Source organism: Poecilia formosa, unplaced genomic scaffold (genome assembly GCF_000485575.1).
Source record: "Poecilia formosa unplaced genomic scaffold, Poecilia_formosa-5.1.2 Scaffold5, whole genome shotgun sequence".
Classification (NCBI taxonomy): Eukaryota; Metazoa; Chordata; class Actinopteri; order Cyprinodontiformes; family Poeciliidae; genus Poecilia; species Poecilia formosa.
Genome location: NW_006799944.1, coordinates 3110794 through 3136456, shown reverse-complemented (window position 1 = coordinate 3136456; position 25663 = coordinate 3110794). Strand labels below are relative to the sequence as shown.

Here is a 25663-nt window from a genome sequence, read left to right as displayed (position 1 = left end):
TCACACGTACAGTGGTGTGGAATTTGGATTACGCCCTCGACACCTCCATTTAAAAATGGTATTTGCTGTTACTTGTGTTGTCTTTGACTAACATTTAAATTGGTTTGATGTTCTGAAACACTTAAGTATGACACCGATACAAAAACAATAGGAAATCAGGAAGAGGGGAAACACTGCATTTACACTAATGTGGTATTTAAGTTGGCATAAGGATGGTAACTTAAGTCAAATGCTCTAATTATCTCACCTGTGTGCCATTACTTTCAGCACCTGTTTGTTATTGGCTACTCAATATAATTCAGGTATGATGAACAAAAGAATCTCTAAAACTTACAGGACAGTGGGTTCCGAGAACCATAATGGGTCTGCACCGATCCTGCTGCCCTGACCACTAGATACAACAAATGTACATTCTCTTTGAAACACTACCTGAACTTCTTTAAATCCCTAAAACTTGAAGGTACCAGCAGACGCACAATCTCCAAGATATTAATAGCTATTAATATATTGGAGATTGTTTATATATTTATATGATTCGTTGTCGAGTACTAAGTTACCAGTATGGAACTGTTGGCTAAGAAACACTGTAATAATAGCTAGGTAAACACTTATTACAGAGTCAATCAAAGTTGACGACACTAAATACAGCTAGAAACTATTCTATCATAAACGAGTGTTTTATGTGCTTTAGACTACCTTAGGTCAAATTAACAAGGATAAACCCAACCAGAAAAGGTTATATTTGTGAGTCACGGAGTTTAAATGCTAAAGCTAACTCCGTTGCTAGTGTAGTTTGGCTAGCGCTTCCAGGAAATAGCCGGAGCCCCAGGCGATTATTCGCTCCTCGGTAATTACGGAAAATGGCTCGACTTACAATTTATTCATAAGCAACACGTCTAGAATGTGGCAGAGATACATACCAGTTCATTTTGAGTGACTTTTATTCCGTTGGGCCTGGTTAATAGTGTTATCTCCTCAGAAACATCGCTTTCCGTCACTCCATTGGCGAGCGTTCAACAGGAAGTTACTTCAGCCGACACGCTTCAGTTTCCTCTGAGGTTGTTTTTTTTATATATATAATGAACAGAGCTAAGCAAATGTTATAGATGTGGCGTATTGAATATACTAACTCATAAAATAATTGTTTTGTTATCAAATGGTTTGTTTATGACGTTCTTTTAATTGTGTGTGTGTGTGTTTGCAGGAAACGTGGAGAACCAGGAAAGCACAAGGCAAGTTATATATTTCTTTATTCAAGTACTTACATAGAAATAACAAAACATTTGCATTACAACAAACTGAAGTGCCAGGTAAACAGGGGAGCACATCTCCCTATCACAAAGATATAGTAAAATTAATTTAAATATTCAGCTCCTCATAAAATGACCTTATTATAAGGTAATAAAACATTAAATAGGCAAAAGACATCCACAACACATTGAACAAGACCCCTTTTCTTTAACAAAAAAGCTAACAGAACAGTTATCCCAATGTGTTTCCAGTAATCCATCTTGCATTGTTGTTAGGTTTGTTCCTTTTTACCCATGTGACTTTTTTCATGCAAAATTTAAAAAAAGGGAGTGCCACCACCAGAAAGTTTGGGTGGCACTTTCCGTGCACATGCAAACATAAGGATATTTTGGTAATGAAAGGAAACACAGCACAACAGAAAACAGTGAGCATCGACTCTGTTTTAACACCAGCTTCACTGCTGAATCCCTGACGCCACCCTGTAGTCCATAAGATGACATGAGTTGCTATAATAATATCTACATGTTATTGAAATCATGTTAGGTTTTTTTTTTTCTTTTTTTCTTTCAGTTTTTAAGTGAGGCAAAGCTCAGTGCCTGGCACAGGGCCAATTTCACAAAATCTGTATCAAACATTAATGCACAAATATTAGCACAAGGTTGCCTTCAGCTACAAGCAGACAGGGGTTACGTTTATTTGTTGCTCCTTTGGAGTTATTGTCATGGATTGTTTTTGATCAGCCAACCCTGCAACCCAGTTCAGCGTAATGATGGCTGCTGATGTTGGCACAAATTCATCATGGAGCTGAAAACCGTTCAGCCAACTACTTTTGGCCAGCAGAGTATTAAGCACATAATATAATGAATTATTAGTGGAAAGAAATTACATTTAAATTAGTTGGTTTTGAGTTTAGCAGTTATTTCATGAATTCTCATGGCCTCCTCCTAATTGGTATACAGAAGACAATTGTGCAGCCTGTGTTGTAATAGCCAACCTATTGAGAAAGCAAGTAGTGCAAGTAGTGGAGGGATAATATAAGTTTTACAAAATTTACAAAAACACATACAAAACAAAGTGTAACAGACACAGTGGGGTTGATTAAATATTGTTACATGGCTTCATTTTGGATGTTGATATATTCTTGCTGTTATCCCTGCCTACCTTTTCATCATTCTTCAACACAAAGCAACAGAAGCATAATGTTCTCTAACATGATAGAAATATTTTTTGGTAAAATAAGGTCTAAATGATCTTCAGTCTGAACTCATAACATTGAATAACTAGCATTAATGACAGGCTTTTTTTTTTGTTATTGTCTTTTATGTTGTGTCTATTCTTTGTCTTCTGATCCCTATATGGTTATTGCTTGTTACCAGATACAACCTGGTCCATAACAGTTTTATTCTGGAAAAATAGTTGTCAAACAATTTGGTGCTGTAGACTTGTGTTAGTTTGTCAGGTTTTATATTTCATATGCTGAAGGAGAAACTTTATTTGGCCAAAGTCCAACAAATGCAGTGGAGCTATAGGTTTCCGTGCTACACACCTATTGATTTACAGCTGTAGGCAGTCCAAACTTTTAAACTTTTCACATAAATCCAAGGTGGACTATTCATTTAACCATGTAGATGAATTTAGAAAAAAAAAAAAAAAAAAAAACCTCGGAGGCCAAATTAATTGGAAAATAAGTGGATACTTGCCAGGAAGCAGAGCAGTGAAAACTGTTTCAGGAAAAAGAATGGATGGCCTTCAGAGCTCTTTACTGCATGCACTGGGTTCTCTGTGGCACTGTTGGTCTGCACTTTTCCTTTGACCTCTGCATTAGTCAGTTCCTAAACTCCTTTAGTCCAGTCATTGTGTGTGCTGATGGGTACAGTATTTGTTTTTTAAGCAGTTTTCTTCCGTCAAAAAGTACAACAAATGAAATAATAAAATATGTTAAAAAACAAACAAACAACAACAAAAAAAACAGTTGAATAAAAAAATAGTAAAACTTGTTTTCTTTGAAATTTGAATATATAGTTTAAGAATCAGGCTTTAAAAGAATGTCAGGAAGCATGCTTCCTATTTGACAAAGAAGTCAGTCCAACCAATTTTTCTTTTAGTGTGATTCCTTTGCTGCTTGTCAAACGTGCGTATCACAGCATCTCCTGCCTTCCTTATTTATAGTCTTCACAATTTTTAAAATTGATTTCCTCCAATTACTTATGTAAAACAGTCTTTGAATTGCACAAATATGCCTTTTGATGTCTGTCACTAAGCCTGTAAAACAATCTTAAGTGTTTAAACTCCGTGAAAGTAAGGCAAACTGTCTTTCCTGTAAAACTAACTTTTTTTTCTTAAATCAAATATGCTTTAATAATAATTAATGGAAATACTACGATCCAAGTGAAGTCATTGATGGCTCACAGAAAATGTTTTGCTAAAAGACAAAAGAAGTACCTTTTTCTTTCAGTTTAAAACTGAGTAAAGTAAGTGAGGAGTCATTAGTGAGAATTATTTGCATGATCCGTAATGTATTTTGTTTATGAATAGGTTCAGTCATTTAGGAGAATGTCTTACAAATAACCAGTGTTTTTATACTGCCGAGAGGCTGTGGTAATTAAAATAACCAATATTTCTTTAATGGAGATGCACAAAATAAATTAAAAAAAAGCAGTTTATTCAAAGAACACATTAGTGCTGTTTTTAACTGGTCTCCCTTGTTAAGCATACAGATGGTGCCATCCTTTTGTTTTTTGTCTTTCTGAGTTTTTTTTCAGTGGAAGGTAGGACAACATATCTGGCACTATACTGCAGGGATCTACAACATTTTGACAATAAAATATTATATTTTACTGAAAATCTTAGGACACTTTCTGCACAAGCATTCAGTCAATTGAGAGTTCTTGTTAATGCAGACGTCTGTATTTACATAGTGTGCATGAAGGAATGCACTTTTATGCACAATTTAATACTGAACTGCAGTGCATTTGACATTTTAGTACAAAAGTGAAACTTCTACTTTAGCTACCTGCATACATATTTGTATACTGTACAAAAAGAAGGATACGTACATTTGCAGTCCAGTCTCTGAATTAAAAATATGTAAACGTTGATTTTTTTAAAATTATTTGTCTCTTACCGTTTTCTGCTCATCTTTTGGTAGTTTAAGCGTTACAAAATGAGAAGACATGCCAAGGCCCATATTCATCTTCTCTTTAACGTCTCGTTGGCAACCCACTGTTTTTTTTTTTTTAATTAAATAGTTTGTTCTGTCTACAACGGTGCTCTTAGATGATTTAATTTGTGTGTGAGTGGCATATGTCTGTGTACTCAATTGCATATTGCAGAAGTCATGAAAAATAAACAGTATCATTGAGCATTTATATTAAAAAAAAGAGCAACAGAAAGTACATTGGGTAACACAACGTCAAACCACGTTTTAAAAAGGAGGAAAACAACACACAGGGTGTCTCACAGTGACTAAAAATAAATAAGTATTGGCAAAGGCATCAGTTGCTGCAGACATGTTTCTGCACGAAACAGGACAAGACATTGGGATTTGCTTCATGTGACCTATTCTGGAATAACCTGGATTCAAACAAACTGTGCAGATTCGTCTAAATCTGGTGTGTGGAATCTGATCTTTCTATTGTCTCCACAGCTGTGCTAAGCTGATGCCACTCCTGGGTTTGGCAAATATCAGGAACAAATATAAGGAACAACGTTGGCTGCATCACTGCAATACATTTGGCACATTCTTTAAAAATAATAATTATAAAACAACAAAACAAAAGAAACATTCAAATATTAAAAAAAAAACACACTACACTTGAACAAAAATAAAAAAAACAAAAAACAAATACAGTCACGGGCCACAATTAATAGAATCATGATGATACACAAATATAACCAATTGCACTTTTAAACAGCCTAATGATATTAATGCATACATCCCAGACAATACACCTTCTCACTGAGCTCCTTTCTTCAGCCTCTCTCATGCATTCTGACGTTCTTTCAATGAAAACAGTTTCTGTAAAAATGACACATCCACCTCAGAACCTAGTGATACACAAAGATCTCTGTGGCAGAATGTGCTGAAGTGCCCATATCTGTGTTTACACTATGTTACAGTAGCTGAGGCTCTGAATTGCTTTTAAAAGACAAGAGGAAAGCAGCCCTTCCCCTCTGACCTAAACTAAAGACGTCCATCTCAAAATAGAAGGAACTGAAAAGAGCCAGAGTGTAAACAAAGAAGAAGAGAATCACCTATTTATTTCATAGTGAATGTGATCTGTACTTCCCAGGTCTCTGTATAATCTCTGGCTAGGGTCTAGTCCATGTGCATGTAGTGATGGTCATGACGCTCCCACCGCTGGCCCCCCGCAGGAGCCTGGCGGCGTGCTGTGGCTCCCGGCCGCCCCGCTGCTCTTGTCCGCCTGCTTCTTGTCCTTCTGTTTCAGGTGAACCTTTGCATGTCTCTTTCGCTCGTCACTCCTGGCAAATTTGCGTCCACAAAACTCGCAGGAGAAGGGTTTCTCACCCGTGTGCGTGCGGATGTGTGTGGTGAGGTGGTCGCTCCGGCTGAAGGACCTCATGCATATTCTGCACTGGAAGGGCTTGTGACCCGTGTGGATGCGGAGGTGACGCGTGAGCTCGTCTGAGCGCGAAAAGCGTCTGTCACAGTTCTCCGCAGGACAGGCGTGTGGCCGTTCGTGAACAGGCGTTTTGCTGGGACGGTTGGGGTACTTCCTAGGACGGATGGGTTTGAGGGTAAGAGTCTGAGGTGGCGGATGGTGCTGGGGTGGGTGCTGCTGCCCGCCAATGAAACCCGGGTGGATTTGCTGCTTGTCTTTGAATGCTCTGATGGTCTCCAGCGGCGTGATTGGCGGAGGGTTGACTCTGATAGGGTCCATGGTCTGGAAGGGTTTGTGCTCCATGACACCAACCTCTCCCTGATGATGAAAAAGGTTGTAGTCAGGGATCATGGAAAAAAGGCTGCCATCCATGGGGGCTTTGGACGTTGAGTGATATTCATTTCCAGGGTAGGCGAGAGCCGTGCTGGTGGCGGGGCTGTGGTGGAAGGAGACCTGATCCTGGTACAGGTCACTGCAGGTGGAATAGGCAGGCAGCGGAGGACCGTATACCTGCTCCATGTCTGACGATTGTCCACCCATGCTTGCTGCAGAGGACGGCGTCTGCGTCGTTACCGTGCCGGGTGATGGAGAGACGCCCAAAATGCCCGCACTGACGAGGCTTATGATGTTGTTGTCGGGGCACCAGCCAGAGCCACCGATGCCACCTGAAGGAGGAGTGTCAAAGGCGAACTTCCCCAGATACGTGACAGTCTGCCCACTGCGGTTGGACTGGAAGCTGGATCCATACTGTATGTCTGAGCTTGTCTTCTCGCTTCCCATGCCTAGATCCATGATATTATCTAAATGAAAGAAGATTAAAAAACACAGAAAATGAGCAAAATATCCTCCTGGTTTCTAAAAACATGAACTTAAAATCATCCAAGAAGAAAGCTAAGAAAAAAAAGTTTAGATAATTAACATTATTTTTGCCAAATGAACTTTTTCTAGCAGTTCTTGGTTTGTCCCAAAATAAAGCCTTGTTGCATATTTTTCAAAAGGTGACAAAAGATAAAAGAATAATCACAAAAAATCCCATACAGTTCAAGAAGAAACGTGAGCCCTGTCAGACCTGGAAGTTAAGTGACTTGAGTGCTGCCTCTGAGAGAGTGGTGTCTCTCTCTCTTGCAGATCCCACAAGCTCTCATAAATCAAGACCTAAACACCCCCTGTGATCCAGTCATTGTGTCCCTTAGGAGGACAGCCAAAGAGGAATGGCAAGATTTGATGTCTTAACAGCAGGGAGGATTATGAGGGCAGACGCCAAATCCAGAATGCTCAGGAATTTGAGACACATTTGCAAAAAAAAAAAAAAAGGAACATCTGTAAGGAGATTTCAGTGTTTCCTCTATGTTTTTCTCCTATTATTGTTATAACATCGCATTTACACACAGACACACACACACACACACTCGCTCGTGCTCATTTTCTTTCTTTTTCTTTATCAAAGATGCTATGAACAACAATTGCACACCACACCTATCAATAGTGATGAATTTGTGGCACGGTTGTGCTCAAAAAGGTAAATGTATTGCAGTTTAAGCATAATTCTTTCACAATAAGAATTTAAAATGAAAACCTATTATACTCTGCATGAATCCATATAGACATGTTTGCTCTCAACAATTACAAGCCACTGAAATTTGGCTGGTAAAATCATGTAGCAATAAGGCAATACAAAAATATTTTCAGAAAATATTATTTGACCTGTGAAAAAACAGGGATCATTTTATTATTTGTGGATTTTAAATTAATAAAGTAAATCTTAAGAGATTTGTTTTTTATCATTACCTTTATAGATTGTTTTTTTCTCTTTTTTTTCAATTTTAACCTGAAAATGAAATAAAATTTTAGGCACAAAATAAGGTCTGTACTCTTTTTCTTCGTATTGACACACCTGTTTTTCCTCTTAAATCACAGTTAGTGCTTAATCTCTATTTACATTAAATAAATACTCACAAGTAACCATTTTAACACTGTCTGATGTAAACTTTAGCAAGAATTAACAATTTAACAGAAACACTCTGTTTCTGTTAAATTGAAACAGATTACAGCCAATATTACAGCCAATAATAAAGCAGATAATTATATTTTATTGCATGAACAAATAAAAATGTAGAGGGCTTATGACCTGATTCACTTGACTTTAATGGATTTTAAGCCTAAAATTAGCATGTTTCTTTTAACACCTGGCGCATGCTTAATTCAAACACACGTCTGTGATAAATCAAGGAGGGCTATGTCTTGGTAAATAAAACTACGTGTGTTTCCATCATTTTATGGCGGTGAGAACTTCTGATTAATAAACCCGCGTGTGAAAGTCGCTAAATTGAAAGATTAACGGGTAGAAAATTAGAGATTTTGTATTTTTCTCAGCATTATTCTCTCATTTAAAAGATTAAGCTTTAGCTCTTAGATTTCTTGTAATATTATTAGCCTGTACAGTGCATCATCGTACGCGTCAAAATGAATAGAAAGAATTTAAACAAACAGACGTATAAAAACCGTTTTATTTAAAAAAAATAAATAAGCGAATGCAATTAATAATGCCCGCTGTTATAATTTCTGAAATATAAGGTGGCGCATGGGCCATGCGCTTTGAGCGTGTTTCACATAGGAGAAAGCTCCCACACACGCCTACTAAAACAGTGTTAATAGAGTTGTGAATGAAAGTCATTGTTTTAAGTAGCTGACCCCCCCTTTGCTAGTAGATATCAAATCTGAGACACTATGGACTAACCGCAGTGGCACACTTACCGATTTCATTCAGAGGAGTCAATCTATTTTCTGCAATCTTCGTCAAAAAAAACTCTTCCATGAAAAATAAAAAAAAATTCTCAGATTTTGAGAAATTAAATCACAACACATCTTCTTTTCCAGATTTTTTTATTGCTATTGTTATTATTATTATTATTATTTTTAGAATTATTCATCACCGCGTGTTTAGTTGTGAAATGAGTTGTGTTCGTTTGCGTTTTCACGCTGTGATTCATATTCTGACGCTTCGGCAACGGAATACTGACTCAAAACATTCAAACAATAACAAAAAAATGAATAAAATCAGAAACAGTAACTACTTATATCTACGTTTCAATGGGTATACCAAGTGATTTACACACCTGACCTCTCTAAAGTGTGGGCTACTAAAGGAATCTGCCTTTGTGCGCAACAGAGTGGGAGCGCAAACAGGTGCTCCAAGTCCGAAGACAACTGTTGCCATCCCCGCTCATCGCACTTTGAGCTTCATTTTTAACAGAGCTAGTAAATTCGAGGGAGGAAAAAAAATCTTACCTGTGTTCATCTGTGAATAGTGGTTTATAGACTCCGTGCTGGTGAAAATATTCATAGAGGTGGGGATGTCCTCCTCCGGGTAGAGACTGTCGGGGATCGTGTTTATTAAACTGCTCATGGTAAGAGGGATCTTGTCCGCTAGTTTCCCTGTCATAGCAGTTATGTTCAGTCCGACATTTACAGAGGACAGCGCGCAGGTATCCAGGTAGACACACGGAGAAACGCACAGGTGCTGCTCGGGCGAAGGGTAGCAGGAGGCAGGCGCAGGATGGATCCCGGAGCTGTAGCTATCCAAAGTATCCCGCGGAGGACGCGCGGCGCCGGTTGTCTCTCCTCTGAGCGCTCGCAGCCTATTGTTATTAATCTGATCACTGTGGAAGCTGACAGGCTGCTTGTGAGGGAATTTGAAGTCTGTGAATCAATGAAGGAGGAGGAGGAGATGATGGTGGTGTTGCTTGAACAAGAGGAGCCGCTCTGCGTGCTCTATTGGAGCTGGATAGGGGACTCCAGTCTACCCGTGTTAAATAGGGGGATGGAACATTTGTGTGACGTAGATGACCATATATGGACATGGGCGCCCATCAGCAGGCTCTCCGCGCGTCAGTCAGTGGAAAGTATAGTGGAGGCAAAAGACTCCGAGGGAGATATCTAAGTTTACAAAAATCGAGATAGCGCGCCCAGCTGCATCCTCTTCCCTGGCCTTGTAAAAATAATGGCAGCACATAATCTTGATTATTTTCAGTTCTTGTGGTACCTTCTGTAGAGTGTTGTGGCTACAAAGCATGTCACTCACACAATGAACTTTATCCATAATTTACGACTATCTTCCCACAATATATTATATCGTGATATTAAAACGTGCTTTGTTGACTTTACAATCAAGCCTCATCTTGTCCCGAAAAGTTCAGACAGAACTTTGGATAATGGTGTTCCCATCCCCCCCTCCCCCCTCATTCTTTCCCTCTCTCTCCCCCTCTCCCTGTGAACTTGCACACACTTTATGCGGCGCTGTGTTGCAGAAAGCTGCTTCCAAACTCCTTTTCAAGCAGCATCATTGTCAAACAAAGACAGTAATTGACGGAGTTAATCGCTTGTAAATATTGCAAAGCTTTGCACAGGCTTGCTTTGACTTGGAGTCCAAGTAACCGGCAGAGTGGAAACTCCAAATAAGGCAGTGTCCGGCCCCGCCCATTCATGTCTGTATTTGGACATGCGAGTTCCGGATGAAGTAGTAGTAGTAGTAGTAGTAGTGGAAAAGTGATCGGAAGCCACAGACGCTTAAAAAGATGACAGTGGACGACACGTCATGGTTCGCATTTTAACCAGCATGCAAACTGTGAAAAAACAAACAAAACCATGTACTTGGTGAATTTGAGAAAAGCCCCCTCTATAAATTAGTTGGTTACACACACACACACACACAAAATAAACTAAAAAAAAACTTGGTGGAACAAATAACCAATGTGAAAAAAAAAACTTTATTTAGTCATGACAAGTGGTTAAATTGGGGTGAAGAGATTATTGAATATTTTCTAATTTTGTATTATACATATGTCGTTAACTTCTATAAAAAAAGACAAACAAAACAAAGGCCTCTGGAATATTTTCAGAAAATATTGAATGGCATGTCAGTGCTTGCATACACAGACCTAAGAAATTAATAATACTCAATGAAGCATAAGTGTAAACAGAGTGTGTGGGAGAATTAGTCTGAATCATCCTTGGTGTTTGGGGGGCTTACACAAACAGAGCAGTCGCTGATCCTGTCTCATTACCAAACGCAAGTCTTTACACTCAAGCGTGCCTCTTGTAGTAGCCAAGTATGGTCTGATCACTTTAGGTAAAGTAGAATGACAACACTAAAGTTTTTTTTCTTAAACAGCCCGATCTTTTTTTTGCAACATTCTGACCTAGACATGATTTTTTTTTTTTTCAAATGTATTTCCATCTCTAATTGCCCACTGCGAAAATATCTATATTAAAAAAAAAAAATCCCCAAACCATATCAGGCTATCTCATGGTTTAAAGTTACAGTTTCAAATCTGTTAAGTATTTCAGTGTACTGCCAATCAGCTGACTGAGAAACAGCTACCGAGTGTGTAAACATTTCTGGTCACAAAGAGCACAGATTTTTTTTTATGTTTTGAAAACTCAAGGTATACCAGACAACAGTTGTATTAAGGTAACACTGTTTAAAACTACAGATGACAAACTATGACTGATACATCTACTGAAGAGACTGGCAAGAACTGCAAATAGTTGGGCTAATTAACAAGCTATTGTTACATTTTCCCGTAGCCCCAGTGTAACTTTTAAAAAGCAGAACATCAAACAGATAAGTTCTGTGCAATAAGCATCTGAAAATTAAATTAAATTTAGTGGATATTTCTTTGACGTTCATGCTTGAATCTATGAGTCAAAATAATAACTGTTAATATATGTTACAGATAATTATAATCTGTATTTTGTGTGGGGCACAGTTCTACTATTTGTTACTTTTTTTTGTTTTAATCAAAGGTAATGGATCACAAAACAGTGAAACCAAATCATTTGTATTTTTACCTCTATATGTGGGAAAAATCTAATTGCATTCAATAGCATCCTCATGAGTTTAATCTAAAATGTTTGCATATTTAAAGCCTGGCTGATATTACTATTTTCACATAAATATATTTTTAGTTTTAAATTTTGTCCAAACATTTGACTTAATGTACTCCAACATAAAGCAAAGATCCTTATTAAAACTGTATTTAAAATATTAAAGCAACAAGTCCATGCTAAAAGCAAATAAAAGAAAAACTTGACCATATAAATAATTGCAGAATAATCGCATGGCTTGTGTGTGTCGGTGTGTGTTTTAGGTCCTTAAAGTTGCTGCCTCGTCTTCCCGTTACTCTGTGTAAATAAGAATTGCTACCTGATCCATACTGTCACACAGACTTTCAAAAAAAAAAAAAAACAGCGGTGTTCCCCGTCATGTTTATGGATGCAAACCATCAGAGAATCCCCAGGTGTGGCCTGGGACTCTCTGTACTATGAAGCTTTTCCTTGGGGAGGGCGAGAGTGTGTGCATCTCTGTGGTCGGAAAGTTGGCCACCCCGGCTGGAACACTTACCTGTTGCAGGCTCGTTTCCTCGACTGAGATGGCTCACAAGGGGGAGGGCCTGTATTGTTTGTCAATGGCTTGTGGCGTGACCTGGCTCAGCGCGCATCGCCCAGCTCTTTTGCATATGGGAATTCCATGGAAGCAGAGGCCCATTTTAAAGTGCTGTGGAAAACCTCCAAGGCACTGTGGATGTATAGTCAAATTAGTTTTTTTTTTCTTTCCACATATAATCAAGTTGGCTAAAATGATCCCATGTTGTTGGTGAAACAGCTGGAAATATAAACATACCCACCTGGAGAAACAACTGACCAAATACTGCTTCATTTTATATTGACTGAGTGCAGTAAGTTCACCACCATCATCTAGTTAAAACTAAACACAACCAAGAATTTGCTTAAAACGCTGGCCACCAACGTAATCTACGAGTTTATTCAGAATGTAGAATGAAATAAAAATAGAGAATATGCATTCAAAAATACTTAAATGATTCTACACTGTGGATTTTCTCCTTAATTTTCTGGTTCATTCATTTATCAGACATAAAGGCGACTTAAAGGCGATAGCGGTCACATATGGTAAGAGATGTTGACATAAATGTACATCTAAAAAATCTGAATATCATACAGTTCAGTATTTGTCACATTTCAGAAAGTGAAACTCAATTATTTGTACATCGAGTAAAATATTGTAGGCCTTTATTACTTGTATAATTTTGATGATTATGGTTTATATATGATGGAAACCCACAATTCAGTGCCTCAAAACTGTGACTATTATACAAGATTAATAAAATAGGATATCCATTTTATTGAGAATGCTAACGGGAATGCTAGACTTCTAAAGAGTATGCATCTCTTGTACTGAATACTTGGTTGGGGTTTCTTTTGCATAAATTCCTTTATCAGTGCGGCATGGCATAGGGGCGATCAGCCTGTGGTTCTGCTGAAGTGTATTCAAAGCCCAAGTAGCTTTGACATTAGCCTTCAGGTCATTAGTTTTGTTGGGTCAGGTGTCTCTTGCCTCCCTCTTGATAGATTCTCTATCAGGTCAGGCCAGTTTGCTAACCAGTCAAGCAAATTTAACACCATGGTAATTGAACCTTGTTGTGGTACCTTTGGCAGTCTGGGCAGATGGCAAGTCCTGCTGGAAAATGAAATCAGCATCTTCATAAATCTTGTCAGCAGCAGAAAACATGAAGTGCTTTAAGACATTATGGTTGACTAGAAAACAGTTGACCAACACCAAAGGCACCTCAAATCAACAGTGACTGACCCAGAATGAGAGACCATTTCTAGGACATCAGTGCAGATACATTTGAGTTATAATTGGTGTGAAACCATGAGTTTCCAATATTTAAGTCACCGAATGTTGGGTTTTAATTATCTTGAGACATAATCACCAAGACTACAAGTAATAAAGGGCTCAAAATATTTCAAACAAAATATTCTAAATATTTCGAACAATGAAACAGTTTCACTTTCTGAAATGAATGGCACAAAATCTAAAATTTTTTCCATGATTTTGTTTAGATGTACCTGTACAGTGATTTGAAAAAGTAATTATACCCACTGGACTTTTACACATTTTCTTACAACACAGTAAAGTGTTGTATAGTTATAGACAATGATTCACTTTTTTTGCTGTGTTCCACCCGCTCTGTTTTGTTTCCTTGAAATAAAATGACAGTATTAACAATGACCTCAAAAACACATTTATATAGTAAATGGAGTCATTCTAAGTGTAATTCAAGCTCAGTCTCAACACAGCTTACAGCCTACTTCATCAGCTAGATGACATCATTGAACAAACAGAATCATTAAGACCAAGGAATAGGGCAGATGGGCCATAATGATGCTTTTCTTAAGCAGGAATAGTGAAACCGGTCAGAGTTGATAGGAAGATGGATGGAAGAGAAACGGGGAAATTCTGGAAGCAAACCTGTTAGAGCGAATCAGGTGCTGAAACCGTGCAGGTTACCCACATGTATCAAAGATCTTAGGAGGAGAGGCAGTTTCTAAAGAGGCTCGGAGTCCTCAAGATTTGATGGGTGTGGAAGGACAACCCTGGTCTTACTACTGAACTAGTAGCTTGTTTGACAGTGTTGGGTTTTGTCCAGCAGCTGCAAACTTTGTGCATCAGGTGTATGCAGGGGTTCAGCAGGAGTATGCATACAGCATAGCATAGCATAGCAGTGCTTTCTGTGATTTTTATTTAGGAGCAAAATTATGAATTAGATTTGAATAACCACAGATGCTAGTCGAGTTTAATGAATGCAAAAGGAAGCAAGTTTTGTTTTATTTCGCACAAAACAAAACAAAAAAAAATTAGAAGCTTTCGGCCACACTTTTGTTGCAACTTTCCAATAGTTTCACCAGAAGACATGTTAAAGGTCACCTTCTTTATGGGGTTTTATATGATGGGATAAAAATATGTGCTTAGATAAAAAAAAAACAGATTTAGTTATCCAGTAACATGGATGAATGAAAGAAGAATTTCACTCTGAGACGGGAATCAAATCTCCTGAGGAATTCAAACTGCATCCAACATGTGCAATTAGATATGGAAATATAAACTATATGAATAATAACTGATCAGATGTTCCTCTTAAATTCATTCTAGCACAACTCATAACATGCAGTAACTCAGAAATACTATGATGAAATAATCCTTAGCATTATCTTGCATATTGGATCACTTTTTGCCAATGAGACAACTGATCCGATTATAAAAATGATAAACTACGGTAATATTGACTTCATTAAAGAAAATATTGAAAGCCTTATTCACATCAGGAAAAGTGAGAAGCGTATATACTCTCCAGCACTGAACTATAACTGTCAATTTTTATTAATCATAACATTTAACTCTTGACATTTGGAGTAAAAATAAACACGTTAGAGGAAACTGAACGGCAAAACCCAGCTGGTTTGGCAGGATCTCTCTAAAACATAAAGGAGAAGGGAAAAAAAATGCAGTGCATTTGGAAGTGCACATCTTGGCATTTCAGTCTTGTACTGATGGATTCAAGTAGGTGTTTTTTGGAAGAATGCTCTCCTACTTGGCATGCTTCACAATGAGTGTGGAATTATCCTCCACTTGCCAGTTGTTAGAAATGTGATTTTATAAGTCAAATAAGACGAGCAAATCAAGGTCAGGAGCAACACTCGAACCGATGGGTACTTATTGTGCGTTCAAAAGCAGTGGGTTCTCTCACTCTCACTCACTGTGGGCCCGTGTGTATTGTTTTGGTTGTTTTGTTTGTGAACTTGGGTGCTTTGACTGCTGAGTCTGGGAGGCAAACAAAGCACATGCTCGACAATTGATCAATGATCTTCCAGAGTTCATGTAGAGGGCACATTGGGGGTTACCAAGGCTGGCTTATCCACCAAAGGCACAAAAGCCTCCTTTACCTGCTCCTGCCTATCCCACTGATGAGACACCAAACTAGGGTCAATGAAACCACCAACTAAAGATTGATCATCACAACATCAAAGTCACTCAAGTAAATCCACCCTTTTTCAGACATCTGGGGTATTGATACAAACACTCCCGGGAGGAGAGTTGCTGGTTAGAAACCAATATTCTTCATGGGGGTGGGGGACGGGACTCTGACCCATCCTCTACAAAGACCTGTAAAGTCTGAAGAGCATTTTAGTGTGGATGGGTTGAAAAGTTTACCCACACCATCCTCTGCAGACTTGCCAGGTGAGGCTCTTATGCAACTCTCTCAAGTTCAAAACGGGTTCATTGTCCTGAAGTTATACTGAAGGAAATATCGAAAACTCAGCAGCTGTTTCTTCAGATAAACCAAATACCTGAAAGTAACTCATTGTTTCCAGTCGGGGTGAGAGTGGTCAATGGAAATATGATAAACAATGACACAAACAGCAAGTTCCCTTAACTTGGTGCATGACAGGCCTGACAGCCCCTCCCCCTTGTCCTGTCACTCTAGAGTATTTTAGTTCAAGTTCCACTGCAGCATCCGGCAGAGCTGCGGTCTCGGTTTCACCTCCCACTTCCTTTTTTTGGCCCTGACGTGTTTCCGGCCCCTGAATTAGAAAAACTCTTTCCACACAAAGTTGTGATATCAGGGCCGTCTTCCTTCTCTTGTCGCCCGTGTTCGGAAACTATTAAGAAATCCCCAGTGAAGTTGAAATCTATCTCCCGAATCCTTTGCTCCCAACCACGAGACCAGAGATACGGGGCGACATCAAAAACCCTTCAGCTAGAGCAACACGGAGAGGAAATATCTCTTGAACTCGACGATAAGATAGAAGCTGGTGCAAGCTTTGAAGAATTTTTGCTGTTTAATGCACGGAAAGCAGGGAAACAATACAAATGAAGAAACAGTTTAGTTTCTATAATTGTACTGTTGTATTCTTCTTCTGATAGAAGTATTTCAGCATCCGTTAGTCCTCGAAGTTCTGGGTGAGAAACTGCAAGGCAGCCACTGGTTCCCCAAGGTTAAACCTTTTGACGAAGGCCTGAAAATCCCATTTACCTGGAGGTGCAGAAGACACAAAACACAGATTTTCATTAGCATTTAAGCAAAAGAATTGAGAGAAAAAAAAAAACTTAAGGTTTGCTTTCAGTCCAGCAAAACACTCCAGAAATGAGCTGTACTCCGAGTGCACTCTCTGGTGCATTATGAGAGCATTTCTTCTGACCACTTGGTCTGTGTTTAAGGGATCTGAGGCCTAACTGAGCAACACATGGCTCTGGGATGTGAGTCACTGAGAACAGCTCTGCTGAAAATAAAACATGTTGCTGTAATGATGGAGGTGGGAACGCAAGGACGTATTGGCAAGATGATATGATTCAATCGCCTGGACTGTTTTTTTTCTCTTCCCTCCCCTTTTAAACAAACACCAGACGGCCATCCGGCTGGTATGACAATATCACTTCTAAGATTTTGACAACCACTGATTCCCTGCAGTTTTCCCTCCCTTAANTTTTTTTTTTTCTTTTTTTCTTTCAGTTTTTAAGTGAGGCAAAGCTCAGTGCCTGGCACAGGGCCAATTTCACAAAATCTGTATCAAACATTAATGCACAAATATTAGCACAAGGTTGCCTTCAGCTACAAGCAGACAGGGGTTACGTTTATTTGTTGCTCCTTTGGAGTTATTGTCATGGATTGTTTTTGATCAGCCAACCCTGCAACCCAGTTCAGCGTAATGATGGCTGCTGATGTTGGCACAAATTCATCATGGAGCTGAAAACCGTTCAGCCAACTACTTTTGGCCAGCAGAGTATTAAGCACATAAAATAATGAATTATTAGTGGAAAGAAATTACATTTAAATTAGTTGGTTTTGAGTTTAGCAGTTATTTCATGAATTCTCATGGCCTCCTTATATTACAGTAATTGGTATACAGAAGACAATTGTGCAGCCTGTGTTGTAATAGCCAACCTATTGAGAAAGCAAGTAGTGCAAGTAGTGGAGGGATAATATAAGTTTTACAAAATTTACAAAAACACATACAAAACAAAGTGTAACAGACACAGTGGGGTTGATTAAATATTGTTACATGGCTTCATTTTGGATGTTGATATATTCTTGCTGTTATCCCTGCCTACCTTTTCATCATTCTTCAACACAAAGCAACAGAAGCATAATGTTCTCTAACATGATAGAAATATTTTTTGGTAAAATAAGGTCTAAATGATCTTCAGTCTGAACTCATAACATTGAATAACTAGCATTAATGACAGGCTTTTTTTTTTGTTATTGTCTTTTATGTTGTGTCTATTCTTTGTCTTCTGATCCCTATATGGTTATTGCTTGTTACCAGATACAACCTGGTCCATAACAGTTTTATTCTGGAAAAATAGTTGTCAAACAATTTGGTGCTGTAGACTTGTGTTAGTTTGTCAGGTTTTATATTTCATATGCGGAAGGAGAAACTTTATTTGGCCAAAGTCCAACAAATGCAGTGGAGCTATAGGTTTCCGTGCTACACACCTATTGATTTACAGCTGTAGGCAGTCCAAACTTTTAAACTTTTCACATAAGTGCAAGGAGGACTATTCATTTAACCATGTAGATGAATTTAGAAAAAAAACAACCTTTGAGGCCAAATTAATTGGAAAATAAGTGGATACTTGCCAGGAAGCAGAGCAGTAAAAACTGTTTCAGGAAAAAGAATGGATGGCCTTCAGAGCTCTTTACTGCATGCACTGGGTTCTCTGTGGCACTGTTTGTCTGCACTTTTCCTTTGACCTCTGCATTAGTCAGTTCCTAAACTCCTTTAGTCCAGTCGTTGTGTGTGCTGATGGGTACAGTATTTGTTTTTTAAGCAGTTTTCTTCCGTCAAAAAGTACAACAAATGAAATAATAAAATATGTTAAAAAACAAACAAACAACAACAAAAAAAACAGTTGAATAAAAAAATAGTAAAACTTGTTTTCTTTGAAATTTGAAAATACAGTTTAAGAATCAGGTTTTAAAAGAACGTCAGGAAGCATGCTTCCTGTTTGACAAAGTCAGTCCAACCAATTTTTCTTTTAGTGTGATTCCTTTGCTGCTTGTCAAACGTGCGTATCACAGCATCTCCTGCCTTTCTTATTTATAGTTTTCATAATTTTTAAAATTGATTTCCTCCAATTACTTATGTAAAACAGTCTTTGAATTGCACAAATATGCCTTTTGATGTCTGTCACTAAGCCTGTAAAACAATCTTAAGTGTTTAAACTCCGTGAAAGTAAGGCAAACTGTCTTTCCTGTAAAACTAACTTTTTTTTCTTAAATCAAATATGCTTTAATAATAATTAACGGAAATACTTGGATCCAAGTGAAGTCATTGATGGCTCACAGAAAATGTTTTGCTAAAAGACAAAAGAAGTACCTTTTTCTTTCAGTTTAAAACTGAGTAAAGTAAGTGAGGAGTCATTAGTGAGAATTATTTGCATGATCCGTAATGTATTTTGTTTATGAATAGGTTCAGTCATTTAGGAGAATGTCTTACAAATAACCAGTGTTTTTATACTGCCGAGAGGCTGTGGTAATTAAAATAACCAATATTTCTTTAATGGAGATGCACAAAATAAATTAAAAAAAAGCAGTTTATTCAAAGAACACATTAGTGCTGTTTTTAACTGGTCTCCCTTGTTAAGCATACAGATGGTGCCATCCTTTTGTTTTTTGTCTTTCTGAGTTTTTTTTCAGTGGAAGGTAGGACAACATATCTGGCACTATACTGCAGGGATCTACAACATTTTGACAATAAAATATTATATTTTACTGAAAATCTTAGGACACTTTCTGCACAAGCATTCAGTCAATTGAGAGTTCTTGTTAATGCAGACGTCTGTATTTACATAGTGTGCATGAAGGAATGCACTTTTATGCACAATTTAATACTGAACTGCAGTGCATTTGACATTTTAGTACAAAAGTGAAACTTCTACTTTAGCTACCTGCATACATATTTGTATACTGTACAAAAAGAAGGATACGTACATTTGCAGTCCAGTCTCTGAATTAAAAATATGTAAACGTTGATTTTTTTAAAATTATTTGTCTCTTACCGTTTTCTGCTCATCTTTTGGTAGTTTAAGCGTTACAAAATGAGAAGACATGCCAAGGCCCATATTCATCTTCTCTTTAACGTCTCGTTGGCAACCCACTGTTTTTTTTTTTTTAATTAAATAGTTTGTTCTGTCTACAACGGTGCTCTTAGATGATTTAATTTGTGTGTGAGTGGCATATGTCTGTGTACTCAATTGCATATTGCAGAAGTCATGAAAAATAAACAGTATCATTGAGCATTTATATTAAAAAAAAGAGCAACAGAAAGTACATTGGGTAACACAACGTCAAACCACGTTTTAAAAAGGAGGAAAACAACACACAGGGTGTCTCACAGTGACTAAAAATAAATAAGTATTGGCAAAGGCATCAGTTGCTGCAGACATGTTTCTGCACGAAACAGGACAAGACATTGGGATTTGCTTCATGTGACCTATTCTGGAATAACCTGGATTCAAACAAACTGTGCAGATTCGTCTAAATCTGGTGTGTGGAATCTGATCTTTCTATTGTCTCCACAGCTGTGCTAAGCTGATGCCACTCCTGGGTTTGGCAAATATCAGGAACAAATATAAGGAACAACGTTGGCTGCATCACTGCAATACATTTGGCACATTCTTTAAAAATAATAATTATAAAACAACAAAACAAAAGAAACATTCAAATATATAAAAAAAAAACACACTACATTTGAACAAAAATATCAAAAAAATACAGTCACGGGCCACAATTAATAGAATCATGATGATACACAAATATAACCAATTGCACTTTTAAACAGCCTAATGATATTAATGCATACATCCCAGACAATACACCTTCTCACTGAGCTCCTTTCTTCAGCCTCTCTCATGCATTCTGACGTTCTTTCAATGAAAACAGTTTCTGTAAAAATGACACATCCACCTCAGAACCTAGTGATACACAAAGATCTCTGTGGCAGAATGTGCTGAAGTGCCCATATCTGTGTTTACACTATGTTACAGTAGCTGAGGCTCTGAATTGCTTTTAAAAGACAAGAGGAAAGCAGCCCTTCCCCTCTGACCTAAACTAAAGACGTCCATCTCAAAATAGAAGGAACTGAAAAGAGCCAGAGTGTAAACAAAGAAGAAGAGAATCACCTATTTATTTCATAGTGAATGTGATCTGTACTTCCCAGGTCTCTGTATAATCTCTGGCTAGGGTCTAGTCCATGTGCATGTAGTGATGGTCATGACGCTCCCACCGCTGGCCCCCCGCAGGAGCCTGGCGGCGTGCTGTGGCTCCCGGCCGCCCCGCTGCTCTTGTCCGCCTGCTTCTTGTCCTTCTGTTTCAGGTGAACCTTTGCATGTCTCTTTCGCTCGTCACTCCTGGCAAATTTGCGTCCACAAAACTCGCAGGAGAAGGGTTTCTCACCCGTGTGCGTGCGGATGTGTGTGGTGAGGTGGTCGCTCCGGCTGAAGGACCTCATGCATATTCTGCACTGGAAGGGCTTGTGACCCGTGTGGATGCGGAGGTGACGCGTGAGCTCGTCTGAGCGCGAAAAGCGTCTGTCACAGTTCTCCGCAGGACAGGCGTGTGGCCGTTCGTGAACAGGCGTTTTGCTGGGACGGTTGGGGTACTTCCTAGGACGGATGGGTTTGAGGGTAAGAGTCTGAGGTGGCGGATGGTGCTGGGGTGGGTGCTGCTGCCCGCCAATGAAACCCGGGTGGATTTGCTGCTTGTCTTTGAATGCTCTGATGGTCTCCAGCGGCGTGATTGGCGGAGGGTTGACTCTGATAGGGTCCATGGTCTGGAAGGGTTTGTGCTCCATGACACCAACCTCTCCCTGATGATGAAAAAGGTTGTAGTCAGGGATCATGGAAAAAAGGCTGCCATCCATGGGGGCTTTGGACGTTGAGTGATATTCATTTCCAGGGTAGGCGAGAGCCGTGCTGGTGGCGGGGCTGTGGTGGAAGGAGACCTGATCCTGGTACAGGTCACTGCAGGTGGAATAGGCAGGCAGCGGAGGACCGTATACCTGCTCCATGTCTGACGATTGTCCACCCATGCTTGCTGCAGAGGACGGCGTCTGCGTCGTTACCGTGCCGGGTGATGGAGAGACGCCCAAAATGCCCGCACTGACGAGGCTTATGATGTTGTTGTCGGGGCACCAGCCAGAGCCACCGATGCCACCTGAAGGAGGAGTGTCAAAGGCGAACTTCCCCAGATACGTGACAGTCTGCCCACTGCGGTTGGACTGGAAGCTGGATCCATACTGTATGTCTGAGCTTGTCTTCTCGCTTCCCATGCCTAGATCCATGATATTATCTAAATGAAAGAAGATTAAAAAACACAGAAAATGAGCAAAATATCCTCCTGGTTTCTAAAAACATGAACTTAAAATCATCCAAGAAGAAAGCTAAGAAAAAAAAGTTTAGATAATTAACATTATTTTTGCCAAATGAACTTTTTCTAGCAGTTCTTGGTTTGTCCCAAAATAAAGCCTTGTTGCATATTTTTCAAAAGGTGACAAAAGATAAAAGAATAATCACAAAAAATCCCATACAGTTCAAGAAGAAACGTGAGCCCTGTCAGACCTGGAAGTTAAGTGACTTGAGTGCTGCCTCTGAGAGAGTGGTGTCTCTCTCTCTTGCAGATCCCACAAGCTCTCATAAATCAAGACCTAAACACCCCCTGTGATCCAGTCATTGTGTCCCTTAGGAGGACAGCCAAAGAGGAATGGCAAGATTTGATGTCTTAACAGCAGGGAGGATTATGAGGGCAGACGCCAAATCCAGAATGCTCAGGAATTTGAGACACATTTGCAAAAAAAAAAAAAAAGGAACATCTGTAAGGAGATTTCAGTGTTTCCTCTATGTTTTTCTCCTATTATTGTTATAACATCGCATTTACACACAGACACACACACACACACACTCGCTCGTGCTCATTTTCTTTCTTTTTCTTTATCAAAGATGCTATGAACAACAATTGCACACCACACCTATCAATAGTGATGAATTTGTGGCACGGTTGTGCTCAAAAAGGTAAATGTATTGCAGTTTAAGCATAATTCTTTCACAATAAGAATTTAAAATGAAAACCTATTATACTCTGCATGAATCCATATAGACATGTTTGCTCTCAACAATTACAAGCCACTGAAATTTGGCTGGTAAAATCATGTAGCAATAAGGCAATACAAAAATATTTTCAGAAAATATTATTTGACCTGTGAAAAAACAGGGATCATTTTATTATTTGTGGATTTTAAATTAATAAAGTAAATCTTAAGAGATTTGTTTTTTATCATTACCTTTATAGATTGTTTTTTTCTCTTTTTTTTCAATTTTAACCTGAAAATGAAATAAAATTTTAGGCACAAAATAAGGTCTGTACTCTTTTTCTTCGTATTGACACACCTGTTTTTCCTCTTAAATCACAGTTAGTGCTTAATCTCTATTTACATTAAATAAATACTCACAAGTAACCATTTTAACACTGTCTGATGTAAACTTTAGCAAGAATTAACAATTTAACAGAAACACTCTGTTTCTGTTAAATTGAAACAGATTACAGCCAATATTACAGCCAATAATAAAGCAGATAATTATATTTTATTGCATGAACAAATAAAAATGTAGAGGGCTTATGACCTGATTCACTTGACTTTAATGGATTTTAAGCCTAAAATTAGCATGTTTCTTTTAACACCTGGCGCATGCTTAATTCAAACACACGTCTGTGATAAATCAAGGAGGGCTATGTCTTGGTAAATAAAACTACGTGTGTTTCCATCATTTTATGGCGGTGAGAACTTCTGATTAATAAACCCGCGTGTGAAAGTCGCTAAATTGAAAGATTAACGGGTAGAAAATTAGAGATTTTGTATTTTTCTCAGCATTATTCTCTCATTTAAAAGATTAAGCTTTAGCTCTTAGATTTCTTGTAATATTATTAGCCTGTACAGTGCATCATCGTACGCGTCAAAATGAATAGAAAGAATTTAAACAAACAGACGTATAAAAACCGTTTTATTTAAAAAAAATAAATAAGCGAATGCAATTAATAATGCCCGCTGTTATAATTTCTGAAATATAAGGTGGCGCATGGGCCATGCGCTTTGAGCGTGTTTCACATAGGAGAAAGCTCCCACACACGCCTACTAAAACAGTGTTAATAGAGTTGTGAATGAAAGTCATTGTTTTAAGTAGCTGACCCCCCCTTTGCTAGTAGATATCAAATCTGAGACACTATGGACTAACCGCAGTGGCACACTTACCGATTTCATTCAGAGGAGTCAATCTATTTTCTGCAATCTTCGTCAAAAAAAACTCTTCCATGAAAAATAAAAAAAAATTCTCAGATTTTGAGAAATTAAATCACAACACATCTTCTTTTCCAGATTTTTTTATTGCTATTGTTATTATTATTATTATTATTTTTAGAATTATTCATCACCGCGTGTTTAGTTGTGAAATGAGTTGTGTTCGTTTGCGTTTTCACGCTGTGATTCATATTCTGACGCTTCGGCAACGGAATACTGACTCAAAACATTCAAACAATAACAAAAAAATGAATAAAATCAGAAACAGTAACTACTTATATCTACGTTTCAATGGGTATACCAAGTGATTTACACACCTGACCTCTCTAAAGTGTGGGCTACTAAAGGAATCTGCCTTTGTGCGCAACAGAGTGGGAGCGCAAACAGGTGCTCCAAGTCCGAAGACAACTGTTGCCATCCCCGCTCATCGCACTTTGAGCTTCATTTTTAACAGAGCTAGTAAATTCGAGGGAGGAAAAAAAATCTTACCTGTGTTCATCTGTGAATAGTGGTTTATAGACTCCGTGCTGGTGAAAATATTCATAGAGGTGGGGATGTCCTCCTCCGGGTAGAGACTGTCGGGGATCGTGTTTATTAAACTGCTCATGGTAAGAGGGATCTTGTCCGCTAGTTTCCCTGTCATAGCAGTTATGTTCAGTCCGACATTTACAGAGGACAGCGCGCAGGTATCCAGGTAGACACACGGAGAAACGCACAGGTGCTGCTCGGGCGAAGGGTAGCAGGAGGCAGGCGCAGGATGGATCCCGGAGCTGTAGCTATCCAAAGTATCCCGCGGAGGACGCGCGGCGCCGGTTGTCTCTCCTCTGAGCGCTCGCAGCCTATTGTTATTAATCTGATCACTGTGGAAGCTGACAGGCTGCTTGTGAGGGAATTTGAAGTCTGTGAATCAATGAAGGAGGAGGAGGAGATGATGGTGGTGTTGCTTGAACAAGAGGAGCCGCTCTGCGTGCTCTATTGGAGCTGGATAGGGGACTCCAGTCTACCCGTGTTAAATAGGGGGATGGAACATTTGTGTGACGTAGATGACCATATATGGACATGGGCGCCCATCAGCAGGCTCTCCGCGCGTCAGTCAGTGGAAAGTATAGTGGAGGCAAAAGACTCCGAGGGAGATATCTAAGTTTACAAAAATCGAGATAGCGCGCCCAGCTGCATCCTCTTCCCTGGCCTTGTAAAAATAATGGCAGCACATAATCTTGATTATTTTCAGTTCTTGTGGTACCTTCTGTAGAGTGTTGTGGCTACAAAGCATGTCACTCACACAATGAACTTTATCCATAATTTACGACTATCTTCCCACAATATATTATATCGTGATATTAAAACGTGCTTTGTTGACTTTACAATCAAGCCTCATCTTGTCCCGAAAAGTTCAGACAGAACTTTGGATAATGGTGTTCCCATCCCCCCCTCCCCCCTCATTCTTTCCCTCTCTCTCCCCCTCTCCCTGTGAACTTGCACACACTTTATGCGGCGCTGTGTTGCAGAAAGCTGCTTCCAAACTCCTTTTCAAGCAGCATCATTGTCAAACAAAGACAGTAATTGACGGAGTTAATCGC

At 38.9% G+C, this 25663-nt stretch overlaps 3 protein-coding genes across 7 annotated transcripts in view; all 3 read right to left on the bottom strand.

Annotated features, from left to right (window-relative positions):
* Window positions 1–1027, bottom strand: part of LOC103145784 (bridging integrator 3-like) — a 29313-nt gene extending 28286 nt beyond the window's left edge. Inside the window, exon 1 of the mRNA XM_007563370.2 lies at window positions 921–1027. Coding sequence (XP_007563432.1) covers window positions 921–928 — 8 coding nt within the window. The 5' untranslated portion in view covers window positions 929–1027. The remainder of the gene's footprint in view (window positions 1–920) is intronic.
* A 2981-nt stretch (window positions 1028–4008) lies between these two features.
* Window positions 4009–9681, bottom strand: LOC103145770 (early growth response protein 3-like). 3 transcript variants are annotated; one of them, XM_007563353.2, is made up of 2 exons: window positions 9162–9681; window positions 4009–6673 (listed from the first exon to the last, which is right to left on the bottom strand). In XM_007563353.2, the coding sequence occupies exons 1-2, from the start codon at window positions 9313–9315 to the stop codon at window positions 5595–5597; spliced, it is 1233 nt and encodes a 410-aa protein (XP_007563415.1). In that variant the 5' UTR covers window positions 9316–9681; the 3' UTR covers window positions 4009–5594. The 3 variants fall into 3 exon arrangements, with proteins under 3 accessions (XP_007563415.1, XP_016532750.1, XP_016532754.1); XM_016677264.1 differs by lacking the exon at window positions 9162–9681 and adding an exon at window positions 8628–8726; XM_016677268.1 differs by lacking the exon at window positions 9162–9681 and adding an exon at window positions 6912–7272.
* Window positions 9682–19016: 9335 nt separating this feature from the next.
* LOC103145763 (early growth response protein 3-like) lies at window positions 19017–25092 on the bottom strand. 3 transcript variants are annotated; one of them, XM_007563339.2, is made up of 2 exons: window positions 24573–25092; window positions 19017–22084 (listed from the first exon to the last, which is right to left on the bottom strand). In XM_007563339.2, the coding sequence occupies exons 1-2, from the start codon at window positions 24724–24726 to the stop codon at window positions 21006–21008; spliced, it is 1233 nt and encodes a 410-aa protein (XP_007563401.1). In that variant the 5' UTR covers window positions 24727–25092; the 3' UTR covers window positions 19017–21005. The 3 variants fall into 3 exon arrangements, with proteins under 3 accessions (XP_007563401.1, XP_016532759.1, XP_016532763.1); XM_016677273.1 differs by lacking the exon at window positions 24573–25092 and adding an exon at window positions 24039–24137; XM_016677277.1 differs by lacking the exon at window positions 24573–25092 and adding an exon at window positions 22323–22683.
* Window positions 25093–25663: the final 571 nt, after the last annotated feature.

Bases quoted from the DNA above. Each gene is read 5' to 3' on its own strand.
- LOC103145770 (XM_007563353.2), bottom strand. From the start codon at position 9,315: ATGACAGGGAAACTAGCGGACAAGATCCCTCTTACCATGAGCAGTTTA. The intron at 6,674-9,161 runs GTAAGATTTTTT...TCTTTCATTTAG, and splicing joins CTATTCACAGATGAACACAG to ATAATATCATGGATCTAGGC.
- LOC103145763 (XM_007563339.2), bottom strand. From the start codon at position 24,726: ATGACAGGGAAACTAGCGGACAAGATCCCTCTTACCATGAGCAGTTTA. The intron at 22,085-24,572 runs GTAAGATTTTTT...TCTTTCATTTAG, and splicing joins CTATTCACAGATGAACACAG to ATAATATCATGGATCTAGGC.